Raw genomic sequence first — 22466 nt, 5'->3', positions numbered from 1 at the left:
GATGTTCAGGTCCAAGATTCTCAATTCACAGGTAAGGAAACGGACCCGGTGATGTGAACTGGCCAAGGCCACCGAGCAGGCCAGGAGCATCTGCTGGACTTGACCCATCTTCTCAGAGATCCTTCCACACCTCTGTGCCTGCTTCTCTAACAGCATAAACCGACTCTGATGCAGGCTCCTCGTAAGATGCATGCAAATTGAGACTGCATAATTTGTGGCTTACGCTAGTATTTCTAGGGAGCATTATTTTAATTTATGATTGTTTGTAAATACACAGTTTTTTTCTGAACTAATTGAGAAAGTACAGACATGCTGTTCCAGTTTAAATTCTTTGATGTGTATTTCTTAAAAAAAACACCCACAAGGATGCTATCTTACATAATCACGTGCAATCATCTAGATCAGGAAATGAACATCGATGTAATTCCACCACATAACCCACACATCCATTCAAACGTTGCCCATTGGCCCAATATTGTCCTTCTAGCTTTCTTCCCCCTTCTGGTTCAGGATCCCCTCCAGAATCACATCACAAGTTTCATTTTCTTGTGATGCTTCATCAATTGTCTTCATATCAGTTATGATGGACTATTAACTTTGAGTGACTGTATAAAGTACAAATGTGGCTTCTAGCTCTTCAGTCCACAGCTCATCACATACATAATAGATGTACGTAGTGACCAGTGACCAACCACGTCACTTCTTCTGACGTCTGTGATCATTGGTCACCATGCATTTGTTACTCAGCTCACACACAGCAGAGCATGTGGTTGTGTTGCCTCCTCACCTCCCAGCAATAAACTCATGTGCATTTTACAAAAATGAATAGTTGGAAGAGTGAGCTGCTTAACAAAGTACACCAAAGAACTCAAAAGTGATGACACGAGAAGTAAAATTTGAATATGACATAAATGGAGCTATAGAAGAAATAGTTGGCCATGGAACATTGACATAGCCACCATTCAAGAAACTAGATCTACAGCCAGAGAAACTTAGCGGAGGTGAACTCATTGACATAAAAGATGACAGTGAATGAAGATATCTCAGAAGTGACACTAGCAAAATGAAAACACCTCCCATTAAAAGAACTCTTGGCACAATATGTTAGAGATATTTCACCACAGTGAGAGTTCAAAGGATGAAATGTTGGAAGCGGATTCAAATTTATAAAGCAGGGTGAGAATGTGCCAAGGCAAACAAAAGGTGCTCACTCTATATTATAAGTTACATGATGAAAAGAAAAAGACAAGCACTGTTCAAACTACTTTTAAGTTTTATTAATAAAGAAATAAAACACTTTAATTCTTTGTTTCTTATGTTTTAGATTACAGTATACTAAATGAACACTAGTTTCACTATTTTTTAATTTCTCCATGTATTTAGATCCGAAAGAGAAATTTTAATGTTTTAACAGAAGTTTCTAAAGGTGTCAGAATAATTGTAATTTTTCCCAATGATTGTTACGATTACAAGCATACCTCATTTTATTGGGCTTCATAGATGTTGCATTTTTTACATAATAAAGGCAAGCCCTTAAATCAGCAAAAGCATTATAATTTCCTTCATTGGGACACTCCCTTTATTGTGGTCATCTGGAACCAAACCTGTAATATCTCCAAGTATGATTGTACCTTGCAAGATTTCAATTTTCATGGTCATTTTTTTAAATATATTTTTTATTGATTTCAGAGGACAAGGGAGAAAGATAGAAACATCAATGATGAGAGAATCATCGATTGGCTGCCCCCTACATGCCCCATATTGGGGATTGAGCCCCCAACCTGGGCATGTGCCCTGACTGAGAATCGAGCCATGATCTCCTGGTTCATAGGTCGGTCAGCCACTGAGCCACTCTGCCAGGCTTCACGGTAATTTCTTTCGGTCGTGCACTGCTGTGCAGAGAGAGGACTGCTTTGTCGTGTCCTTTCAGGCTTAGATTGGGATAAAGAACTAGTTACTGATTTTTCGTTGTGGAGGGATGTACTGAATTGAAATGTTTTATAGGAAGGTGACTAAGATGTGGGGAAATCCTGAAGTCAAAACTTCAGAGGAGATTCTGAGTAGAACTGACATTATTTTGTCTAAAGAAGAAAGAAGTCAAGATTACCACTGTTGCAAATCATGGAAAACCCATCACCTAAAAATGCCATTCTAGAGCAGGGGAACTAGCTTCAATAATGGAATACGCAGCAATGGGATTTTCAATTTCATGAATAAAAGAAGCTTCTAACAATTGATATAAATGGAACTCAGTGACTCACAACATAGTGAGCGCCTCATGGTTGGAAGTGCCAGGCAGAGGCTGACTGACCATCTGTCAGGGATGTTGTAAAATTAATTCCTATTCAGGGTGAAGAAGAGGCTCCATCCACAACTCACATTCCAAGCATCCATGTGGTAGCTTTAAAATATGTCCACAAATTCTTTGACATTCCTCTCTTCAAAAGGTGGGCTCTAGTTCCCTCCCCCAACCTTGAGATGGGCCAAACTTAGCGATGTGCTTGGAACGAAGGGCTCACATGCTGTGACTTCTAAGGCTGCTTTAGGAGAATGCTTTCCACCGGCTCTTTCACTCTTGGGTTATTATTCTGGGGGAAGGCCCCGGGCACATCATGCGGGCACTCAAGCAGCCCTGGGAGAAGTTCTCATGGGGAGAAACCAAGATGGCTGCCAACAACTGTAAGCACCAGCTTACAGTCATGTGGATGAACTTGAATGCTGTAGGTGGACCCTTCAGCCCCAGTCAAGCCTTCAGTTGACTGCAATGGCTGCTGTAGCAAATCACCACAAAATGAATAATTGGAAGAGTGAGAAAATGAGGCAAATCTTTATGTACTGATATGAAACCATGTCCAAAATGTATTAATATATATATATATATATATATATATATATATATATATATGATATGGCAAAGCATTAAATAGCACATTTAGTGTACTACCATTTGTGGGGGGAAATTAATATATAAAAATATATAAGTATTTTAATATATAATATGTATATTAGCTTGTGTATTTTGTATGCTGTCTCTAGGAAAATACACTATGTCTAGCAACGAACTGGTAGTGATGATTGCCTGTTGGGAAGGGCAATGTCACATCTCAGGGACAGAAAAAGGAAAGGTACTGATGAGCCACTTCATATCATTTTGTGTCCTTGGAATTTCCTATCATATGCATAGATTCTTTTTAGGTATTTTTTTTCCAAAACCCAGTTCCAGCATTTATCAGCTGTATAATATTGGCAACTCATTACTTAATCTCCCTGGGCCTCCATTTCCTCACTTATAAAATGAGATTAAAAATACTACCTTCCTCATAAAGTTGTGCTCATTAAATAACACAAGGAAAATGCTCAAAAAATGTCTGGCATAGAATAAGCATTCAATAATGTTAGCAATTTCTGCTGCCATAAATATAATGGGCAAGATACTCTGAAGGGTCCTCCAGCTACATAATAACTATTCTGTATAAGACTTTTTAGGTAGCACATGCAGAACATAGGAAAAGTATAAAGGTTTTGTGTGTGTTTTTTAAAGGGAAAAACTAAAAAGACTCTAAGCTGAGAGAGGAGACATAAATACTAAACTCAGATGAAATGCATGTGATCCCAATAGTCCCTACAGAAGAAAATAAAAATCCTTTCTGGAGGAGCACACCCCATACCCATTTCACAGATGAATTAGGAAGAAAGACCCACAAAGGATTCTGAGTAGCCCATCATTTTCATGTCTATTCTTTGATTTCTGCTGTATCCTTTACATAGTACATGGAGAGCCATTCTGCCAATCTAGATTCTATAATCTTTAAAATTAATATATACAAATATTATTTCACCTCCCCCTCCCCCCCAAAAAAAGAAAGCTACTGCACTTAATTCATTTCAAGAACTCAGGGAGCCCTAGACTTTTTGGTTCATTGGATAGAGCGTCAGCCTGCGGACTCAAGGGTCCCAGGTTTGATTCCGGTCAAGGGCATGTACCTTGGTTGCAGGCACATCCCCAGTAGGGAATGTGCAGGAGGCAGCTGATCGATGTGTCTAATTCTCTATCCCTCTCCCTTCCTCTCTGTAAAAAAATCAATAAAATACATTTAAAAAAGAACTCAGGGAAAATTATGTGTTTTCATGAACACAGCATTCATTAGTCAAACCTGGGAGTCTAGTCCAACTTTCTTGTCCTATTTTTATGGCAACCAGAGATATGTGTTTAATGTCATATTTCCTAATTTTAAAGGGGAAAAAATCTTTATGCTTCATTCTGTGTGTCTGATGTACAATTCATCTCTCTTCTCTCCATTGGGTCACTGGGACACAGCTGTGAGAAGGAGCTACTTTGATAGCAGCACATTTTCACTTGCCCACCAATTTTCCAAGAACTATTACAACATTTTATAAAAATGCTAAGTTTGGGTTGTTTTTCAACTACTTCGTGAGAGTTACCGGGGAATACAACAAGGATAAGAAATTGCTGAGCTGCTGATGCTGTCAGGCCAGCTGAGCTTGCTGGCTGGTTAAGTGACACTGACCCTGACCATCACACCTACGGGCAGGATCCAAACACCTCCATAAAACTGCAAGCATCTCCTAGGGTCATCTGTGAAGGTCACACCTGTGCATGCCCAGGGCCTGTGGCAGATGCATGCCAATCAAATCCTTGCATACAGAGGAGGGGAGGAGAAACCCCAAGATTTGACAGGAAGTTGCTTAAAATACGCTTTTTGAAATATACACACCCCCAAAACAGGGACTTCTGCATTTAAAAAGACAAAAGAACCCTGGCTGGTGTGGCCCAGTAGGTTGGGCATGGTACCGTGCACTAAAAGGTTGCTAGAAAGGGAATGGACTGACTATTCTTGGGGGGAAAAGGGGTGTGGGAGATGGGGGAAGAGACTGGACAAAAATCGTGTACTTTGTTCTTGCATCTATGTTTTTCTCTCTCTCCTTTTCCCTTCCTCTCTCTAAAAATCAGTAAGAAAATATTTTTTAAAAGGACAAACAAATGTAATAATCTGAACAATAAAGATTTAATAAAAAAAAAAGAAATACAAAAAAAAAAGAAGTGATAGGGACAGTTGGGAAAATCTGAACATGGATTATGAGTCATGAAAGGATATTGGGAAATTATTGTTCATTTTCTAAAGTGTGATAATGGTATTGTGGTTATGTAGGAAAGTACCCTTAGTCTAGCAGGTGCAAGCTAAAGAAACTCATGATGGCTTCACTTAACCTCAATTGTTTCAATAAAAACAGAGAGAATTAGTAAATGTGAAAAAAATAAAAAGCATGCTTCTTGGCTTACCTTTTCTCACGTTCAGTAATGTATTTCAACTGATAACAGCCCAAGACGGTACAGATTGTTTAAATGTACACAGATGCTATCCAATTGCTAAGGATTCAGCTAAATGTGTAAGAAATAACCCTCATCTTTCAAGAGTTTATTTTTCAGCTGAGGGAATAAAATTTACGTGCATATAGGAAACTGAAGACAATGCATGGTGACATGTTTCTCTAATGGCCAAATTGGCACTACCGACGAAGCTGGAAAACTCCAGAGAAGGGAGAACATTTCGAGAGAAGACTAGAAAATCAGTTGTCTTGTCTTGTTTTGTTTTGTTGTTGTTTTGAGGAGGTGATGGATAAGGTATATATTGGGGTGAAAAAGGGGGAAGGGTGTTCAGGATGTGAAAAAAGAGATGGAGAAGCCCAAAGACATGGAAAAATGTAAACTGGTGTGTGGTTCTATTGCCATAATTGCCACATCATTTCCTTTCCACATCTTTTCTTCCTACTGTCCTCTCACTCTATCTACCCAATGACATGGCATGTTTGCAGCATCCAATACTATCTAGATTACACCTATAGTTTTTTTATTTTTATTCTAATCCCAGTGGCATATCTAGAATTAGTCTTGTTTTTCTTCTTCCTACAGAGAAAGAAAAAATGAATGATTGCACAGGCCCCCATTCATACGGATGAGGGGTGTAGTTTTCCTCCTTAATATGAGTCATTTATATGTTGCTTTTTTAGCCGGATTAAAGTTTCTGGCACAGTCATCCGCCCAGCAAGGATGAAGAGGGTGAGGTTTCCTCAAACCCTTGGAGAAGGCAGAGTCCAAAAATGATTCCCTAGAACCAAAATGTATTTTTTAATGCAGAAGACATCTGGTTCGACCGTCTTATCTGGCTTTGTTTGTTTTAATTTCAAAATAATCTCAAATTTATTGAAGAATTATGCCTTCCCTATTTGATCTTAATGAAATGAAAAGAGCTTCACTCTGACTAAATAACAAGACTTCCAGTGCAGTGAGATGCTAAATTATACTTCTGAGATAAGATAGTAAAATAATTTTTAAGGAGGCTGCAACCCATTTCAATTCGGGCACATGTAGGGTGCCAGTACTTCAGCTTCCACTCAGATATTTGCAAATGGGCAATACCAGCATGCTTACATAACTTATACCAGTGCAAATGTTTGTACAAAAGTCCTTACCTAGGGAAATAAAACGTAAGTAATGCATTTGTATTTTATTACTGTTGAAGGCACTTTAGTATCCATATGATGAATAAAAATATTAGATATTTGTTATCTCAAAAGAGTTGTCTATGGTCACTCTCTGCATGTCCTTATCTTCCTCCCATTCCAAAACCCAGCCAATCGCCACCCTCTCTCTCCACCCATGTAAGTCTTCCTAACGTCAACAATAATGGCCATTGTTTATCTCCCTGGCTTCATTTGTTTCTTCAACCCCCTCCTTTTCCATCTTCAGCAATATCCCACACCTGTTCCTAGTTCCTCTTCCTTGCTGGGTCTTTGCACAAGCCTTGCCCTCATCTTTTTCTACCTAGTCAGCTCCCATTTAACCTTCAGACTCAGCTCAAATAGCATTTATCTCCTCAAGATAAGCCAGGTCCTCTGGTTCCACACTTCCACAGCACTCTGCACTTTCCCTGTTTTAGAAATTATATACATACCGATGCTTATTTGATTATTGACTCTGAGTGAGAATAAGGCAGGACCTGCCCCTTTTTTGCTCACCATTTACCCCTAACTCGTGGAAGGTTTTGGTCCTTCTCAGCTATTATCAGTTCTTAGGAACGCGAAGCACACTGTTACACAGGGCGAGTGAGTCCACACTGAGCTGGAGCTTAAGAAGGTTCACAAGCCCCCACCAGGCTAGGGACCTGGAGTGGCTTCTGTGCTTTGCATTTCAAAAAAGAATCAGGGCATCCACGAGACCACCCTGCCAATGGCAGGAGGAACACACTTCTAGGTGAAATAGCACAGAGGAAAAATCTGCCCCACCCTGTGAAGACCTTAACAATGTAACTTCTTGTGTGCACCCTCACACATATGGGCCAGGACTACCTGTGCCCCAGAGGGAATAGCGCACAGAGCACAGCAGTCCATTCTATCCATTCCGAAGCATTTAGTGAACGCTGATTTTGTGCTAAAGCACTAAGCACTGCGAGGGACAGGAGATGGGCCATAAGAGCCATTGTTTATGCAGGCTCTACCATGTTCCAGGACTGAAAATTTTAAGTGGCAATTCACAAACAACAGTTTCAGTAAATTGCCATTTTATGAAGATGTGAACATGTAACAAATGATAATATAAACACCAAAGGGAGTAAGCAGGCCTTTATAATCTACATTATTCCAGATCCTCAACATAGTCCACGATAAAGGCATTTGAGAACTTTCTGAGGTCTCAGAATTCCAATAAAATCTACACTTCCAGGGTTCTTAATCATTCAGTAGGACATGAAACTAACAGCAGCACCCAGTAACCAAATATGTTGTATTCAGCTCCATATTAGAAATACCCAAAGTTCTTATTTAATAATTGGTTATTTGGGAGATATTTTTAGCAAACTATACATTTTTCTGACTCCTAAAGTGAATTTTTCCCACCTGGTTACCTGTGGTGAAAAAAATCCAAGCACCATTTATCTAACACATATTCATCTGAGTAACCACCATGTCCTAAGAGTCATGGATCTGAAAGTGATAAAGTTGCAGCCCCTGCCTTCAAAGTTGGGTTAAAGGGAAGACTCATGAGATAAAGTAAGAGCCATAAAGAGGCGCCAAGCAGAAAGTGGGGCACAAAGGAGCCAGGACTTAGCTCTGCCTGTCAACAGAGGGGCTGGCGCGATGTCAGTAATGACCTCATTGAGAGAGGGACACTTAATTGATCTTGCAAGGTATTAATCCAGCAGATGAAAGGTGAAGGAGGAACAGAGACAAAGACGCAAAGGCATAAACAACATAGAAGACTGGGCAAGCAGTCAGCAAGGCCAGGCCTGGATTTATCCCCTAGGTAAGCAATAAATAGCCATAAAAAGATTTTAAAGAATAAATTAGTTTTAAAAACTTGTACACAGATGTTCATAGCAGCACTGTTGACAATAGGCAAAGGTGGAAATCATTCAAATGTCCATCGACTAAGGAATGGAGTTCTCACATACTGCAATATGGATACACCTTGAAAACATTATCCTACATGGAAAAAAATAGGCACAAAAGATCACATATTGTATATGTCCATTTGCATGATTTACATTGAGAATAGGCAAACTTATAGAGGCAGAAAGCAAATTAGTGGTTGCTGAGGGGTGGCAGTGCGGGGGAGAATAGGGAATGACTGCTTCATGGTTAATGGGTTGTCCTTTCAGTTGATAAGCATATTCTGGAATCAGATAGCGGTGATGGTTACACAACTTTGTTAATGTAATAAATGACACTAAATTGCACACTTTCCAAGGGTGAGTTTTATGTTAAGTTATAAAAGTAAAACAAGAACAAAACTAACAATACAAAAAGTTATAAAGTGGCAAGTAAAAATTCTTTTCCACATCCCCAACCCTTAAGTATTACTTGGGTTCTGAATTTTAATATGGCTTTCCAGAAATGTGTCTTATATGTGCACGGAGGGGGCCGAATGGTCATAGCATACACTTTTTGCTGTCAGTTTAACTTGTTTGGGAATCTCAGGATTTTGAAATTCCTACATCACGTGTAAGCCTAGAAGAACTCCCTTTAAGTCAGAATCACCTTGTAACTGCTTTAGCTTTCAAAGATTTTATTTTTAAAGTCATGAATCAATAGCTTGCTAACAAGCTTGGATTTTCAGGTGGGGTTCACTGAGAAAGGTTCACTCTGTCAAAGTAGTTTTTAAAAACCAGTAACACAGAGAAGAGAAAGAGCATTGTGACTATAGAGACAGGTCCCATGTGATGCCAACCGAGCAGGATCATACCAGGAAGATGCGACAGGTATTTATTGGAAAATGGCTTCAGTTGTATTAGTGCATAGATCACTAATTCATGGGGAAGATTAGTATTTCATATGCAGAGGCACCAACTTCAATAGTCAAAAGGCTTTGAGAAACAGATCTCAATTAGAAGTTAAATTTAAAGTTAATGTAATTAATGTGACACCGTCAACTAAACAATGTTTTCACAAAGGAAAGGGTGTGGCTTTTAAAAAGTTAGGAAACAGTGTCATGCATGAAGTAAGATCTTGTGAGAGAAGATTAACATTAATTACTCAAGTTCAGAAAATGCATCAGAAGAGATGAATTAGTCCTTCTCTTTAATCTTAAGGATTGAATCCGTGTTAACAATTTAAGTAACGGAAGCTACTGTAAGTTGGCCATTTGACTATTTGAAAACAAAGAGCTACAGGATAGTTTCAGGAGAGAGAAAATTCATTCAATGTATAGTCATCAGATATTATTTCCAGGGTTAATGTTAACACTCTGAGCCTCAGTTTTCTTGCCTATACATAAGGAGAACAGTTTCACTTCATAAAGCAATCAGGAGGATTGGGCTTTGCAAAGCACTCAGCACAGGGCCTAGCACATAACAAGCGTCCGATACATGTTCACTATCATCATCAGTGTGGCTCCTGTCTCCAAGCTTATAATCCAGTGTCATAGGCAAGAAGCCAAAGGCAATGCAAGAAGATGACTTATACCCAAATTTATTTTCTTTTTATTCATGTGATAGTATCCGAATGCACAACTGCTTAATATAAGAGATGTGCTACTAATATTTTAACTAATCAAACTTTTAAAATCATAATTTAAATGTACCACGGAACACTTTTAAAGGTTACCATTGTGGTTGAGTGACCAGTTGAGACTTTATCTTGTACTTTGTTCTTTTAGTGCCTTGGATGCACCAGGAAAGAATGAAACACTGTTCTTCTCCAGAGGGGAAGCCAAATATTAAGACCAGTGTGACCACAGGGGTCTGTATGAGTTGTTCTAGAACAGGCTGAGCCTAGGGGTACAGAGTTGCCACTGAGCTGGCCTTGGTGAAGGCCATATCCAGCCTGGACAGGGCAGAGTAGTAATAACAGACAGATGGCTGGGATCAGCACCCAGTTGCAGCATCATGTGGCCACAAAGGACAAGGCAGCCATGGCCACCAAAGCCTTAGAGCTTCACATATGAAGATCCCCCTTAAAAACTGAAAGCAAGTTCCACGAGGGCAGCAGCTTTGTCTTGTTCCCCAACAAGCTCTAGCCCCAGAACAAGAACAAGGACCTGGCATATCATAAACATTGAATCACTATCTGGAAAGCAACCAACACTTAGATCATAAAAGGCTCTGGGAATCCGGTAGAGTAGAAAGAAAGAAAAGAGAAATCCCAAAGTGACTGATAATGGACTTTCCAATAATTGTGTGGGTATGGCTCAAACTGATTCTCTTAAAATTTTAGAAATAGAAAAAAAAAGTGACATGATTAGCACCGAATGGGTAGATCAATTCAGTTCTGGTATATTAATCACTGAAGCCACTTATACAAAAGATGGACATGAATGTTGTACAGGTGAATAGTCCTATTTGAAGTGCAAGAGTACATGATCTGAGATTTTGACAATTTGAGATCATTTACTCTTTTTTTGAGGTCTGATGAAAGCTATGAACCTCATAGAAAAATCCATATGCAGACAATGCAACAATTAAAGGAGGTAGCAAGGAGATTAATAGATGACTGGTTAACAGAATAAGAAGAACCCGAGGTCCCTTTTGAATCCATTTCTATTGGTCTACATGAACAAAATAGGTCCAGAGGCGTGGATGCATGGAACAGACTACACAGACAAGCATATCTCAGAGGGAAGGACGGGGTGGGGGGAGAGATTAACCAAAGAGTTTATATGCATATATGCATAACGCATGGACATAGACAATAGTGCAGTGAAGGCCTGGGGTGGGGCAGGAGCTGGGTGGAGGAAGGTAAAGGGAGGGAAAAAATGGGAGACATCTGTAATATTGTCAACAATAAATTTTAAAAAAATCCCTTCTTACCAACTCTTTTGTGAAGTGCATGTATATCCTTTCTGAATCCGTTTTGTAAATTCAGATATATGCATATCGATTAGATTAGTTTGAGAGCTACCATTTTTGCATTGTTTGAGGAAGCCTGGGATTGTGGGATGGCTGTAGGTTGGGAGTATTTCTAGACTTTGAGTTGCATGAGTGCTGAGAACCCAGATGTAAAAATAGCTTTATTGACAAGAGCACATCAAATAGTGCTGAGGGAAAAGATCAAGAAAAAGGTGACACAGCTTCCGTGGGGAAGAAGCAGGAGGTGACTAACAGGACTAGCAGGAACCTGAGACTTGGCTGCAGGTGAAGATGGCTTTCTTTGTCTAGGATTCAAAGGCACAGCAACGAAGAAGGCAGAGCTGAGACAGTTAAGTGCTCAGGTGGCTGAAATGGTAACCAGAGACTTTAAATAAAATCTGGAGAGATAATAACTGCTGGAGAGGAAACATCTAGATTCCAATCCCAACTCCCTTCCTTCCTGGCTGAATAGCACTGGGCAAGCTATTAACAATTTCTCTGGAAAGAATATGCTCCTTATAATTGTATCCACTAATGGAGTACAGCCCTTTGCCTTGTGACACTGAGCATTTGGCTTTAAGTGGTAAATCGTAATACACTGTGAAGGGAATGTGTTGTTGTGATCTCATCATTGGCCACAGACTCCAGTTCTTTAACATGTTAAACACACAGCATAGAGTAGGTATTCAATATTTGTAGAATGAATGCTTAAAGGCATTACATACCTAATGGAGTGCAAAAAAAAAAAAAGTAACTGCCGATTTCTGTGTTTTGACATAAAACAACACCTTTTAACAGTAACATAATTTTGCCCTAGCTGGTTTGGTTCAGTGGATAGAGCGTTGGCCTGTGGACTGAATGGTCCCAGGTTCGATTCTGGTCAAGGGCACTTTCCCGGGTTCCGGGCTCGATCTCCATTAGGGGGCCATGCAGGAGGCAGCTAATCAATGATTCTTTCTCATCATTGATGTTTCTATCTCTCTCTTCCCTCTCCCTTCTCTGAAATCAATAAAAAAGATATTTTATTAAAAAGTAACATAATTGCCCTAACCGGTTTGGCTCAGTGGATAGAGCGTCGGCCTGCGGACTCAGGGGTCCCAGGCTCGATTCCGGTCAAGGGCATGTACCTTGGTTGCGGGCATATACCCAGTGGGGAGTGTGCAGGAGGCAGCTGATCGATGTTTCTTTCTCTTCGATGTTTCTAACTCTCTATCCCTCTCCCTTCCTCTCTGTAAAGAATCAATAAAATATATTTTTAAAAAGTAACATAATTTTAAAACCAGAATAGATTTAATCAACATAATTAACAACTTCCAAACATCTGCATTTTGTGTAATAGAAATCACTTTGAGACAAGATATAATTACATGCAATGTTTTACTTTCTAAAGTATATGCAAATTTGTTTTAAAATATTCTCAACAAAATTAAGACAAATTGTACAGCAGTTTCTATAATTTTGTGGAGCATTCATTCATTTAACATTTATTGAGTACCTACACTATTTACAAGGCCCTGTGCTTGCTAAGACATAAGTAAATATTTCCTTCTTTTCTTCTTATGTCATGTGAGTAGGAACTTATAATCAATTTGGGTGAAAATATATACAAATAAGGTACATGGTCAGCAAATGTATATAAGTAGTCTATAAGAAGAATGACAATAAGAGAGACATTTATAGGAGGGAGAAGTCACTTTGTGGTAGGGAAGTAGTAAAAATATTTTGGAGAGGGCACTTGAGTTGAAATTTAAAGAATGAACTTAAGCCCTGACCGGTTTGGCCCAGTGGATAGAGCATCAGCCTTCAGACTCAAGGGTCCGGGTTTGATTCCGGTCAAGGGCATGTACCTTGGTTGGGGGCATGTCCCCAGTGGGGAGTGTGCAGGAGGCAGCTGACCGATGTTTCTCTCTCATCGATGTTTCTAACTCTCTATCCCTCTCCCTTCCTCTCTGTAAGAAAATCAATAAAATATATTTTTAAAAAAGAATGAACTTAAGCACAAGCGAAATGAAAGACAAGCAGACTTAAAACTGGCACAACTTCTAGGAAGAGAAGAGAATTTCTCACCAATGTAAATGGATTTGAAATTACTGAGTAATCTCTTGTTAAGTTCCTCAACATCCTCAAAGCTGGATTATTAATAAAGGCATGTGCTTCTGCATTTTACACGCAACACAAAAACTCCAGGCTTTTGCCAAGGAGAACTACTCAGGCTCTTGCCTCTTGGTGTTCAGCAAAACTCCATTGACAGGACTACTTTTAGGAGGAGTGCAGAAGGACACATGGTTCTGCCCTGCCTGTGACATCCTAAAGTCTATCTCCAAAAAGGGAACATTCTCTCCATTTGACCCAGTGATCCCACTTCTAGGAATATATCCCAAGAAATAAAAATACCAACCAGAAAGATATATGCACCATTATGTTGATAGCAGTGAAATTTATAATAGCTAAGATTTGAAAACAACCTAAGTGCCTATCAGCAGATAAGTGGATTAAAAAACTGTGGTACATCTATACAGCGGAATACTATGCTGCTGTAAAAGAAGGATCTCTTACCATTTGCAACAGCATGGGTGGACCTGAAGAGCATTACGCTAAGTAAAGTAAGCCAGTCAGAGAAAGATAGGTATTACATGATCTCACTCATTTGTGGAATATAATGAACAGCATAAACTGATGAACAAAAATAAATCCAAAGACAGAAGCATCAAACAGACTGTCAAACCTCAGAGGGCAGGGGAGGGTGGGCGGGGGTAGAGAACAACCAATGAACTTGCATGCATAGATGCATAACCAATGGGCACAGACAATAGGAGGGTGAAGGCCTGGGCTGGGGGCATGGGCAGGCTGGGAGAGGTTAATGGGGGAGAAGGGGAAGGGATATATGTAATACTTTCAACAATAAAAATTTAAAAAATAATAATAATAAAGTCAATCTTCAGGTCTTTTCAGATCAGCCAAGACCTAGGTACTTGGATCACCTCCCATTGCCCCTCCCCATAGCCTCAGCCCTACAGAATAGATATATGGGCCCCTACTTTTTGTCACATCTTCAGTTCAAGTCATAGGTGCTCAAAAGAGGCGACCCTACAAAACTCTACCTTGAGAAGGAAAGTTGTTAAACATAATTATAAGACACAGTGTCTATCTAGGAGAAATTCCAGTCTGAATGCAGCATCAAAAATAGATGTGTTCTTCTTGAGCAGTTGCTTTTAGTACAGATATTGTTAACTAGGTAACACATATCCCTTTATCAGCTGGCACAATGAATTACAAAAAATTAAATTGATTTAAGAGAGAGACACATTAATTTGTTATTCCACCCATCCATGCATTCATTGGTTGATTCTTGTATGTGTCCTGACTAAGGATGGAACCTGTAACTTTTGGCATATAAGGAAGACACTCTAACCAACTGAGCTACCTGGCCAGGGCCCACCATGCATTTTAAATATAATTCCTAGCTTTGTTTCATGTCAACAGTTGAATTTTTCTTCTCCCTGTAAATGTATAAAAGCATCACTGTCTGCCTATGCTCTTTGGAACTGCCTTAAATCCTTTCTACAGAAACAAGCATCGTAAATACATGACTGATTGGATTGATTTTCTTGCAGGTGAGGGAAGTCCAGTTGGTCTTTATCCCTAAATCATCAGATCAATGCCTGTAAGTGAGTGGGCATGCCATAAGCCTGCAGGAGATACTGCCCATCTCTGCAACTGTCAGATCCTTCAGGCAGCAGTCATGTGTCAGATACACCAGCACCTCGGCTGCCTGCAGCCACAGCACCAAATCAATCAGGGCTGCCAAGAAATTCCAGAAATCAACAGACAACTTTACACAAATGGAAGGGCAGCAAACTCCAGCCATGCCAGCATTGTTGCTTCAAAGCCTCAAAGAAGAAGTGCAATTGTGCTTTTTAACTACCTCTCTGGGATTAGAAATGTCTGTTTTGTTCCACATCTCTCATGAATGTCTTTGTTTTATACATCACATTCCATGTACTTTCCTGACCACCTACTTTGTGTCAAAACAGTAAGACTATGTTGAGGGGCCCTAACACAAAAGAGCTTCAGCCCTTCTCATGACAGGAGGCAGCAGGGACTTGGACATAAGACAGGCATGGGTGTGAATCTTGGCTTTGCCACTTACTCCCTATGACTACAGCCAAGTCAGAGAACTCTCCAAGCCTCCATTTCCTCATTTGTAAAGCAGGGATGATGATGATGATGATGATGATGATCATGATGATGATGATGATGATATTTAGTCTAGGGTTGTCAGTGTACAAAGAATCCGGCTAAGTATCTGACACACAGTATGACAATTAACGTTACCTTCTCTCCAGTTGTCCTCCTATTTTTCAAGAACTTTAAATCAATTCAGTGAGTGAGAACATTCTATTAAGCAAAGTATAATCAAAGGCAAAAATGAAATCATTACTTCAGTGAAAGAAAAATAATAACAATGGCCAATAGTTATTGAGCAACTACTATGTGCCAAGTGCTTTACACACATTATCTCATCTGCCTCACAACTCCTTCACAGTGCTATTATTGTCCACATTTTATAAATAAGGATGCTGAGGTTCAGATATGAAAGAAACTAGTCAGATAAAAAGACAAGTACCATATGATCTCACTAATAAGTGGAATCTAGTGAACAAAACAAACAGGCATGGATACATGGAACAGACTGACAACTGTCAGAGGGGAGAGGAAGGGGGGATTGGATGGAAAAAGGTGAAGGGATTAACTGGAAAACATATACGTAACAGATAAACGCAGACAACAGTGATAGCCAGAAGGAAAGGAGGTGGGGTTAGGTGGAGGTGAACAGTGGCAGCAGCAGCTCTGCTCCTCACGTGAGAGCATTAAAATAGAAAGGACGTCTCTTCCCACATCTGTATCCACTGATTAGGCAGAGAAATATTTCCCAGAAGCCTTGAGCCAACTTCCTTCATGGCAGAATGTCTTCCTGGCCACCCTGAGCGACCAGGAAGCTGGGAAAAGAAGTATCCAGCAAATGAGATTATGATGACCAAGACTGGCTTACCCCACGATATATCTGTGTATTACAAGCAGATCAAAGTCAGATGCGCTAATAAGGAAGCAGGGGTTATAGCTATTGAATGGGTAACCAACAGTTCCTGCCATGAGCATTTTAAACAAAACAATCTGCCTTCCGGAAAGTAGGAATTTACAAGATAATAACATGATATTTGGGCATGAACACGTTGCTAATGACAGCAAAGCTCTGATTTGGCAGTTTCAGAAGGGAGGGCTTAGCCCAAATTCCCTCTTCAAGTTCACAGCATACTCTGGGGTTCTGAGCTTGGCAAGGAAGATGGGTATCCACTTGCCAAAGCAGAAGGGGAGGATGATTCAGAACCACTATGATGTGTGATTTTCACTGTGAGAACTGGCAAAGCAAGATGGTGATGCATTGTCAGGTGAAATACAACTCTTGGTCCTCCCAATAGCTTCAGGAAATAAAGAACATTGTCTCATTCCCTTCACCAGAGCCATTTAACCCTTTTCTGCATGCCCAAGTCCTGTGTGTTCTTAATGTCCAGCTCAATTTTGGCTTCCTTCATCAAGCTTTTTCTATCACTGGCCAATCTGTATCCCACCACACAATGGAAGACATTCACAAATATCTTTCCAACCCTATCATCAAATCCAGGTGACTTGACATAAATAGCTACCAATTTTGTCCACTTATCTCCATCTAAATTGCTGATAATAACTGCTGGTGTTTATTGGGCATGGGCTATATGCAAGGCATTAATCTATGTACTTTGCAACTATTAACTCATTTAATCTTCTCAACGACCCTATGGGGTAGACTATAGTAATATTTTATACATAAGATTACTTGGAAATAAATTGCTAATAACTTGATCAAATTCACATAGGTTGTAAGTGAGCAGGTAAATGGTAAAGACCGAACTTGAACCCAGGTCTCTGTTTCTCCACAGGACTTTCTACTGCTACCCCAGGACATTACCTCCAAATGATTCTCTTTCTTGCTCTTGCCTCCATGTAAGTGTTCATTAAAAGGCCAAAAGCTTCCCTGGCAGGTGTGGCTCAGTGGCTGAGTGTCAATCTATGAACCAGGAGGTCACAGTTCAATTCCCTGTTGGGGCACATGCCTGGATTGCAGGCTTGAGCCCCGGTGTGGGGAGTGCAGGAGGCAGCTGATCAATGATTCTCTCATCATTGATGTTTCTATCTCTCCCTCTCCCTCTCCCTTCCTCTATGAAATCAATAAAAATATTTTAAAAGACCAAAAGCATCTTTATGTATCTTTAAAGTCAACCTGACCCTGCTGCATGTGGAATCAGGCAGTTTAGTAATATGTGAGCACACAGTGTCTCACGATTAATTAAATATCTGCAAATGAATTATACAGGCTGGGTCTTTCTTTTGAAAAACATGTCACTTGAGTAGAAAAACTAACTCTGAATTCAAAATGCCCCATACTAAAATATTGACTAGAGAATTAATTTTAATTAACCTAATTTTGAATGAGCTTTAATTAACGCACTAAAAGTAGTGAGTCACTGCCATTCTCTGAGCCAAAATGAATTTATATGAAATAAGGGATGAGGTCTAGAAGGGAGAGAGAGAGGGACAGAGGAAGTCATGTCCCCTCTCTCTGAGATGCTACCCCAGACCTGAGCTCAAAGTGGAGAACTAAGCTCCCAAGACCCAACACAACTGATTCTATCACACAACCTACTTACTGTGGTTACCCAACATGTAATCCACCCATGACCTGGGTTGGAACCTCCAGGGCCCATTGTTGGAATGCCACTTCCTGGGGCCCCCTCCAGGCCTACAGAATCACCTTCTCAGAGGATGATGCCCAGGACCCAGCACTGTCACAAGCACCCTCGATGGCTCTGATTCATCCCACGGTGTGAGAACAGCTTTCAGAGCTCAGTAAAATGTAAAGACCATGATGATTCCTCAGATTTATTTCATGGAGATATAATTTTAAAGTAAATAAGATAATATCCCAGTAGCTCTAAAGGAGAGGCATTCGCACTTTGAAAATGAGGGAAATCAAGTCTTGACATATCGATGGTACATTATCCCTGTATGCAGTCAGAAATCAACTGCTTTGTACTTCGGAGCAGAGCTGTCAACAGTTACCAATTCAGTGATGGGGGCATTTTACACCACAAATCGAAGCCACTTAATGAACTCACCTTTGCATTCAACTCCTAGTTAATGTTATCTTGTGGGGAAATGGCATTTTTCTAAATTTATTACTTCAGTATGTCCCCGAGTTAGGATAGACTTCCTGACTCAACTACTAATTGCATGTTCGAGACTCCCTTTGATACTTCTTCTGTACAACACCTAGCAAAGGTAACTTTTTTTAGATAAATTACTTCCTTTTCTTATTCCTCTCCACTGGTTAAACCCAGTCCTCAAACTCACTCTGTTGCCTGCTACCCTACCAATTAAAATTCAGGATACGAGAAATTAATTTTGAAAAAAGAACCCTAAGAGTTGAACAGCTCCTTGTGGTTAGGCAAACTCCTCTGGCCTTTCCCCAGCTTAGCAGTCTCTGTTCATTGGTTTCCGGGGACTTTCCTTGAGCCTAAGAGTTCCCTGAAACTGGGGGTAAAGTACTCAAGGCAATAGTGCATCAGTCTGGGGGTTTATGGGACTCTCCCCATTTGGAGCAGCTCTGAGAGTTCAATCACTTTGGAAATACTAGAGCAGGCTCCCTGAATACGCACAGAGAATATTTTTTTAAGCACCATAAGAAAACAAGGTCTAGTTATCCCCAAATGTAAGAGTCATTATTTAAAACTCTCACTGACTCAGAAGAATTTTTAGTCAAGAATAGCATCTTCAAGCTGACAAGTCACAATACCTGCACTTTTGCTAAACAAACTGGTGGGGGAAAGCTCAAAAACATCCCATCCCAGCTTAGTTTTTTTTTTCTTCTAAACAAATGGAATGCCTTTCATTTATCAAACTGGCCAGGCCACTACAGTGAGCACCAATGCATATGGAACAGTAAATATCAGACATCAAGTTACCCGTGTTGTTTGCAGAAACCTGACTTTGGAAAAGGAAGTGTGGAAGATACACGGGTAGGAGACATTTTGCACCTTGAAATGGAACTGCTTGCTGCGATGCAAATGGCTCTGGGTGTGCGTTGGGGGCGTGGGGTGGATAATTTCTGCAGACTATCCTTTTAGGATTCCAAGTTTTGTTTGAGTCATTAGTAAGCATACTGTCTATTGAATGATCACATGAATGAAATTAGTACTTTGCTGATTCTATGCACTGAGAGGACTAAGAACACTGATCAAATTTCCCCTCCTCTGTTAATCCTTTCATGAGACATTTACAAAGCGCCTAGGCTAGTAAATGCCTAAGCCAGGCACCTGATAGACCAGGTTCTAGTCTAGTAACAATCTCTTACGATTTGCGAGGGCACAGCCTCGCTCCCCTTCCTCGACAGCCTAGACGGCTGTCGCCCAAGGGCTCCCGGCTTCTGGGACACCTGTTTGGCTTCTAGGAACACGCTCCTCCCGGGCCGCCAGGATTCTTCCTGCTTCCCCCGCAGCCCAGCCCTCGAGTTCTACTCCGGAGCTGGCACTCGCTCTGCACGGAGCGAGCTCTGGGCTCGCAGGGCACCGCGCGCCACTCCTTCCACCCGCCCGCCCGTCGGGCTGCGCCAGACCCGCGCCCGCTTACTTTGCCGCTGTCGCTCACTCCCAGGAGGTGATCCCGCAGCACCTCCATGGGGCAGGTCCAGGTGGAGTGGACGAACGTCCCTCGGAAGATGTGCGACAGGAGCGGCATCTGGGCGGCACACATGTCACCGGCCGAGCGCAGCGCGGGGTCCGCGGGCCAAGAGGGGCGCACCGGGCGGAGGCACAGAGCGGGCTCCCACGGCTGTGGACGGCTGCTGAGCCCGCACCGGCTCCTGCTCTCCTGCCCCTGCTTTTCTGGAGATCACCTGCCCCCTGCAGGCCGCGCCCAGGGGTGGCTCCCTGTCTTTTCTATACCAATGGGATTTTCCTGCCTGGAGTTGGCTCCCTGCTCCACTCCCGTGGGTGTGGTCTTTCCCTCCTCCACTGCGTTCGTTTTTGATATATTAACTCTTTGAGTTTCCAAAATCAGGCTCACGCTGCAGTTCTTTGCATCCCTGGTGGCTGTCACCCACTCAGGGGGCAGGAGATGAAGGAAGGAGCTGGAGGAGTCAGGATTCCAGCCCCGGACCTCGAATTGGTCACTAAAGGTGCTTTTGCTCTCTGTCCCCCAACCTTCTCCACCTTCCTTTAGTGGGCACACCTAGAGTTGCACCTGCCTGTTTTCTCTCCTTTAGGTTCTTAGGGCTGTTTGTGGCCAAACCTTGGACTCTTCGACCTGTCGCACCCACACACTCTGACCTGGCACAAGTTCAGACACGGATGAAAGGTCGGTTAGAGCAGCCAACCTTACAGACAAGTTTCATTTTCAGCTTCTGCCAGCGGCAGAATTTGTCCTAATGGTCTGGAAGCATGTCCTAGCAGTGATGGCGAACCTTTTGAGCTCGGCGTGTCAGCATTTTGAAAAACCCTAACTTAACTTTGGTGCCATGTCACATATAGAAATTTTTTGATATTTGCAACCATCAAAACAAAGACTTATATTTTTGACATTTATTTTATATATTTAAGAGCCATTTAACAAAGAAAAATCAACCAAAAAAATGAGTTCGCGTGTCACCTCTGACACGCGTGTCATAGGTTCGCCATCACTGTACAGAATTGCTAGGAGCGCCTCCCCCCCTCCCTCCACTGGAGGTTAATCTGGACCCCAAAGTACCTCTCTTCACTTTGAGGCCAATATGTTGATCCTTCTGTCCATCCACAGACAATTACAATTCTAAGTTTTCTCACACCTAAATCAATCTCTGACTTATTTGCAGTTGTACAAAGGGGAGAAAATAAATACTCTAGCCAACTAGCTAGGAATGGCAGTGTGACATGGCATGGTGGGAAAAGTGCTGGGTTAGGAGTCGGGAGACTATGGTCCATGAGGTGGGCCTTAGCATCCTTATCACCGTCCTTTGTGAAAATGGAACTCGGATTGGGTGCTGCTAAGACTGCTTCTAGATCCATATTCCTTGCCCACACGACACCCACACAGTTCCTCACTAAGTTCCTCCCAGAAAACCAGCTGGGTTCTACTCAGGGCCTTTGCACCTGCTGCTCCTCCTGCCCCTCATGCCTCTTGTGGGTCTTCACATGGCCAGCTCTTCCTGTTACTGGTTCACTTCAATTGTCAGCTCTTAAAGTGACCTTCCTCCCCCCTCCCCCTGCCCCTGAAATTTCTATTCCATCATGCATCCTACATCTGCCATTGCATTGATTATATCCACCACCATGTATTTTATGTTTTTTATTTATTTATTTCTGCTTCCCTTCTCCCAATACACACACACAGGAATGGAAATACCACTAGAATAGGGGTCTTGTGCCTAGAACAGTGCCTGGTGTCGCATACATATTTATTGAATAAAGGAAGAAATGGTTTTCCTGGGAGCAGAACAATAACCTGAGATAAGTATTCGGTTTTGGTGACGACATAAAGAATGAATGTCCCATTGCCGTGCACGAGCAGGCTTTCCCTGAATTGCTGCTTTTATGATGCAGGGCTAGCTTATATGAATGATTTATTATTTTCTCAGTTCCTTCATTCCCCCTAATGTCTAGGGTGACCACCTCATCCCAGTTATGGGAGACTTTCCTTGTTTTAGAACAGAAAGTCTTGAAACCCAGAAAACTCCTCAGTCTCAAGTCCACCAAGGAGGTTGGTCTCCCTGCCAAAGACTCAGATTGGGAAGCCCTGAATCTTGCCTTGTGGAGACATGAGCCCTCTCTCCCTGTCACTTTCTCCTGATCCTAGAGACCACACTCCCTCCTGGCAGTCCCAACAGCCAGAACACCGAAACCATCCTCTTGATCTAGGCCTGTATACACACAAACCTCAGAAAGAAAAGTGAAGAAAGTGTCTGGCTATTATTGTAAAAAACAGAAATCAGTTAAATGCTCCTAATAGATGTGTTGGTCTCCTAAAACAGATACAGCT

At 41.4% G+C, this 22466-nt stretch overlaps 1 protein-coding gene and 1 long non-coding RNA gene across 2 annotated transcripts in view; both read right to left on the bottom strand.

Annotated features, from left to right (window-relative positions):
- Positions 1-20324, bottom strand: part of GDA (guanine deaminase) — a 60380-nt gene extending 40056 nt beyond the window's left edge. Inside the window, exon 1 of the mRNA XM_014454101.2 lies at positions 20085-20324. Coding sequence (XP_014309587.1) covers positions 20085-20207 — 123 coding nt within the window. The 5' untranslated portion in view covers positions 20208-20324. The remainder of the gene's footprint in view (positions 1-20084) is intronic.
- Positions 8347-15685, bottom strand: LOC106696824. The gene is made up of 2 exons (XR_002828730.1): positions 15511-15685; positions 8347-8499 (listed from the first exon to the last, which is right to left on the bottom strand). It is a non-coding gene; the product is annotated as an uncharacterized LOC106696824 (long non-coding RNA).
- Positions 20325-22466: the final 2142 nt, after the last annotated feature.

This window comes from Myotis lucifugus, unplaced genomic scaffold (genome assembly GCF_000147115.1).
Source record: "Myotis lucifugus unplaced genomic scaffold, Myoluc2.0 scaffold_31, whole genome shotgun sequence".
In the NCBI taxonomy this organism is placed as follows: Eukaryota; Metazoa; Chordata; class Mammalia; order Chiroptera; family Vespertilionidae; genus Myotis; species Myotis lucifugus.
The sequence above is the reverse complement of the archived record's forward strand: the minus strand, read 5'-3'. Positions and strand labels throughout refer to the sequence as shown.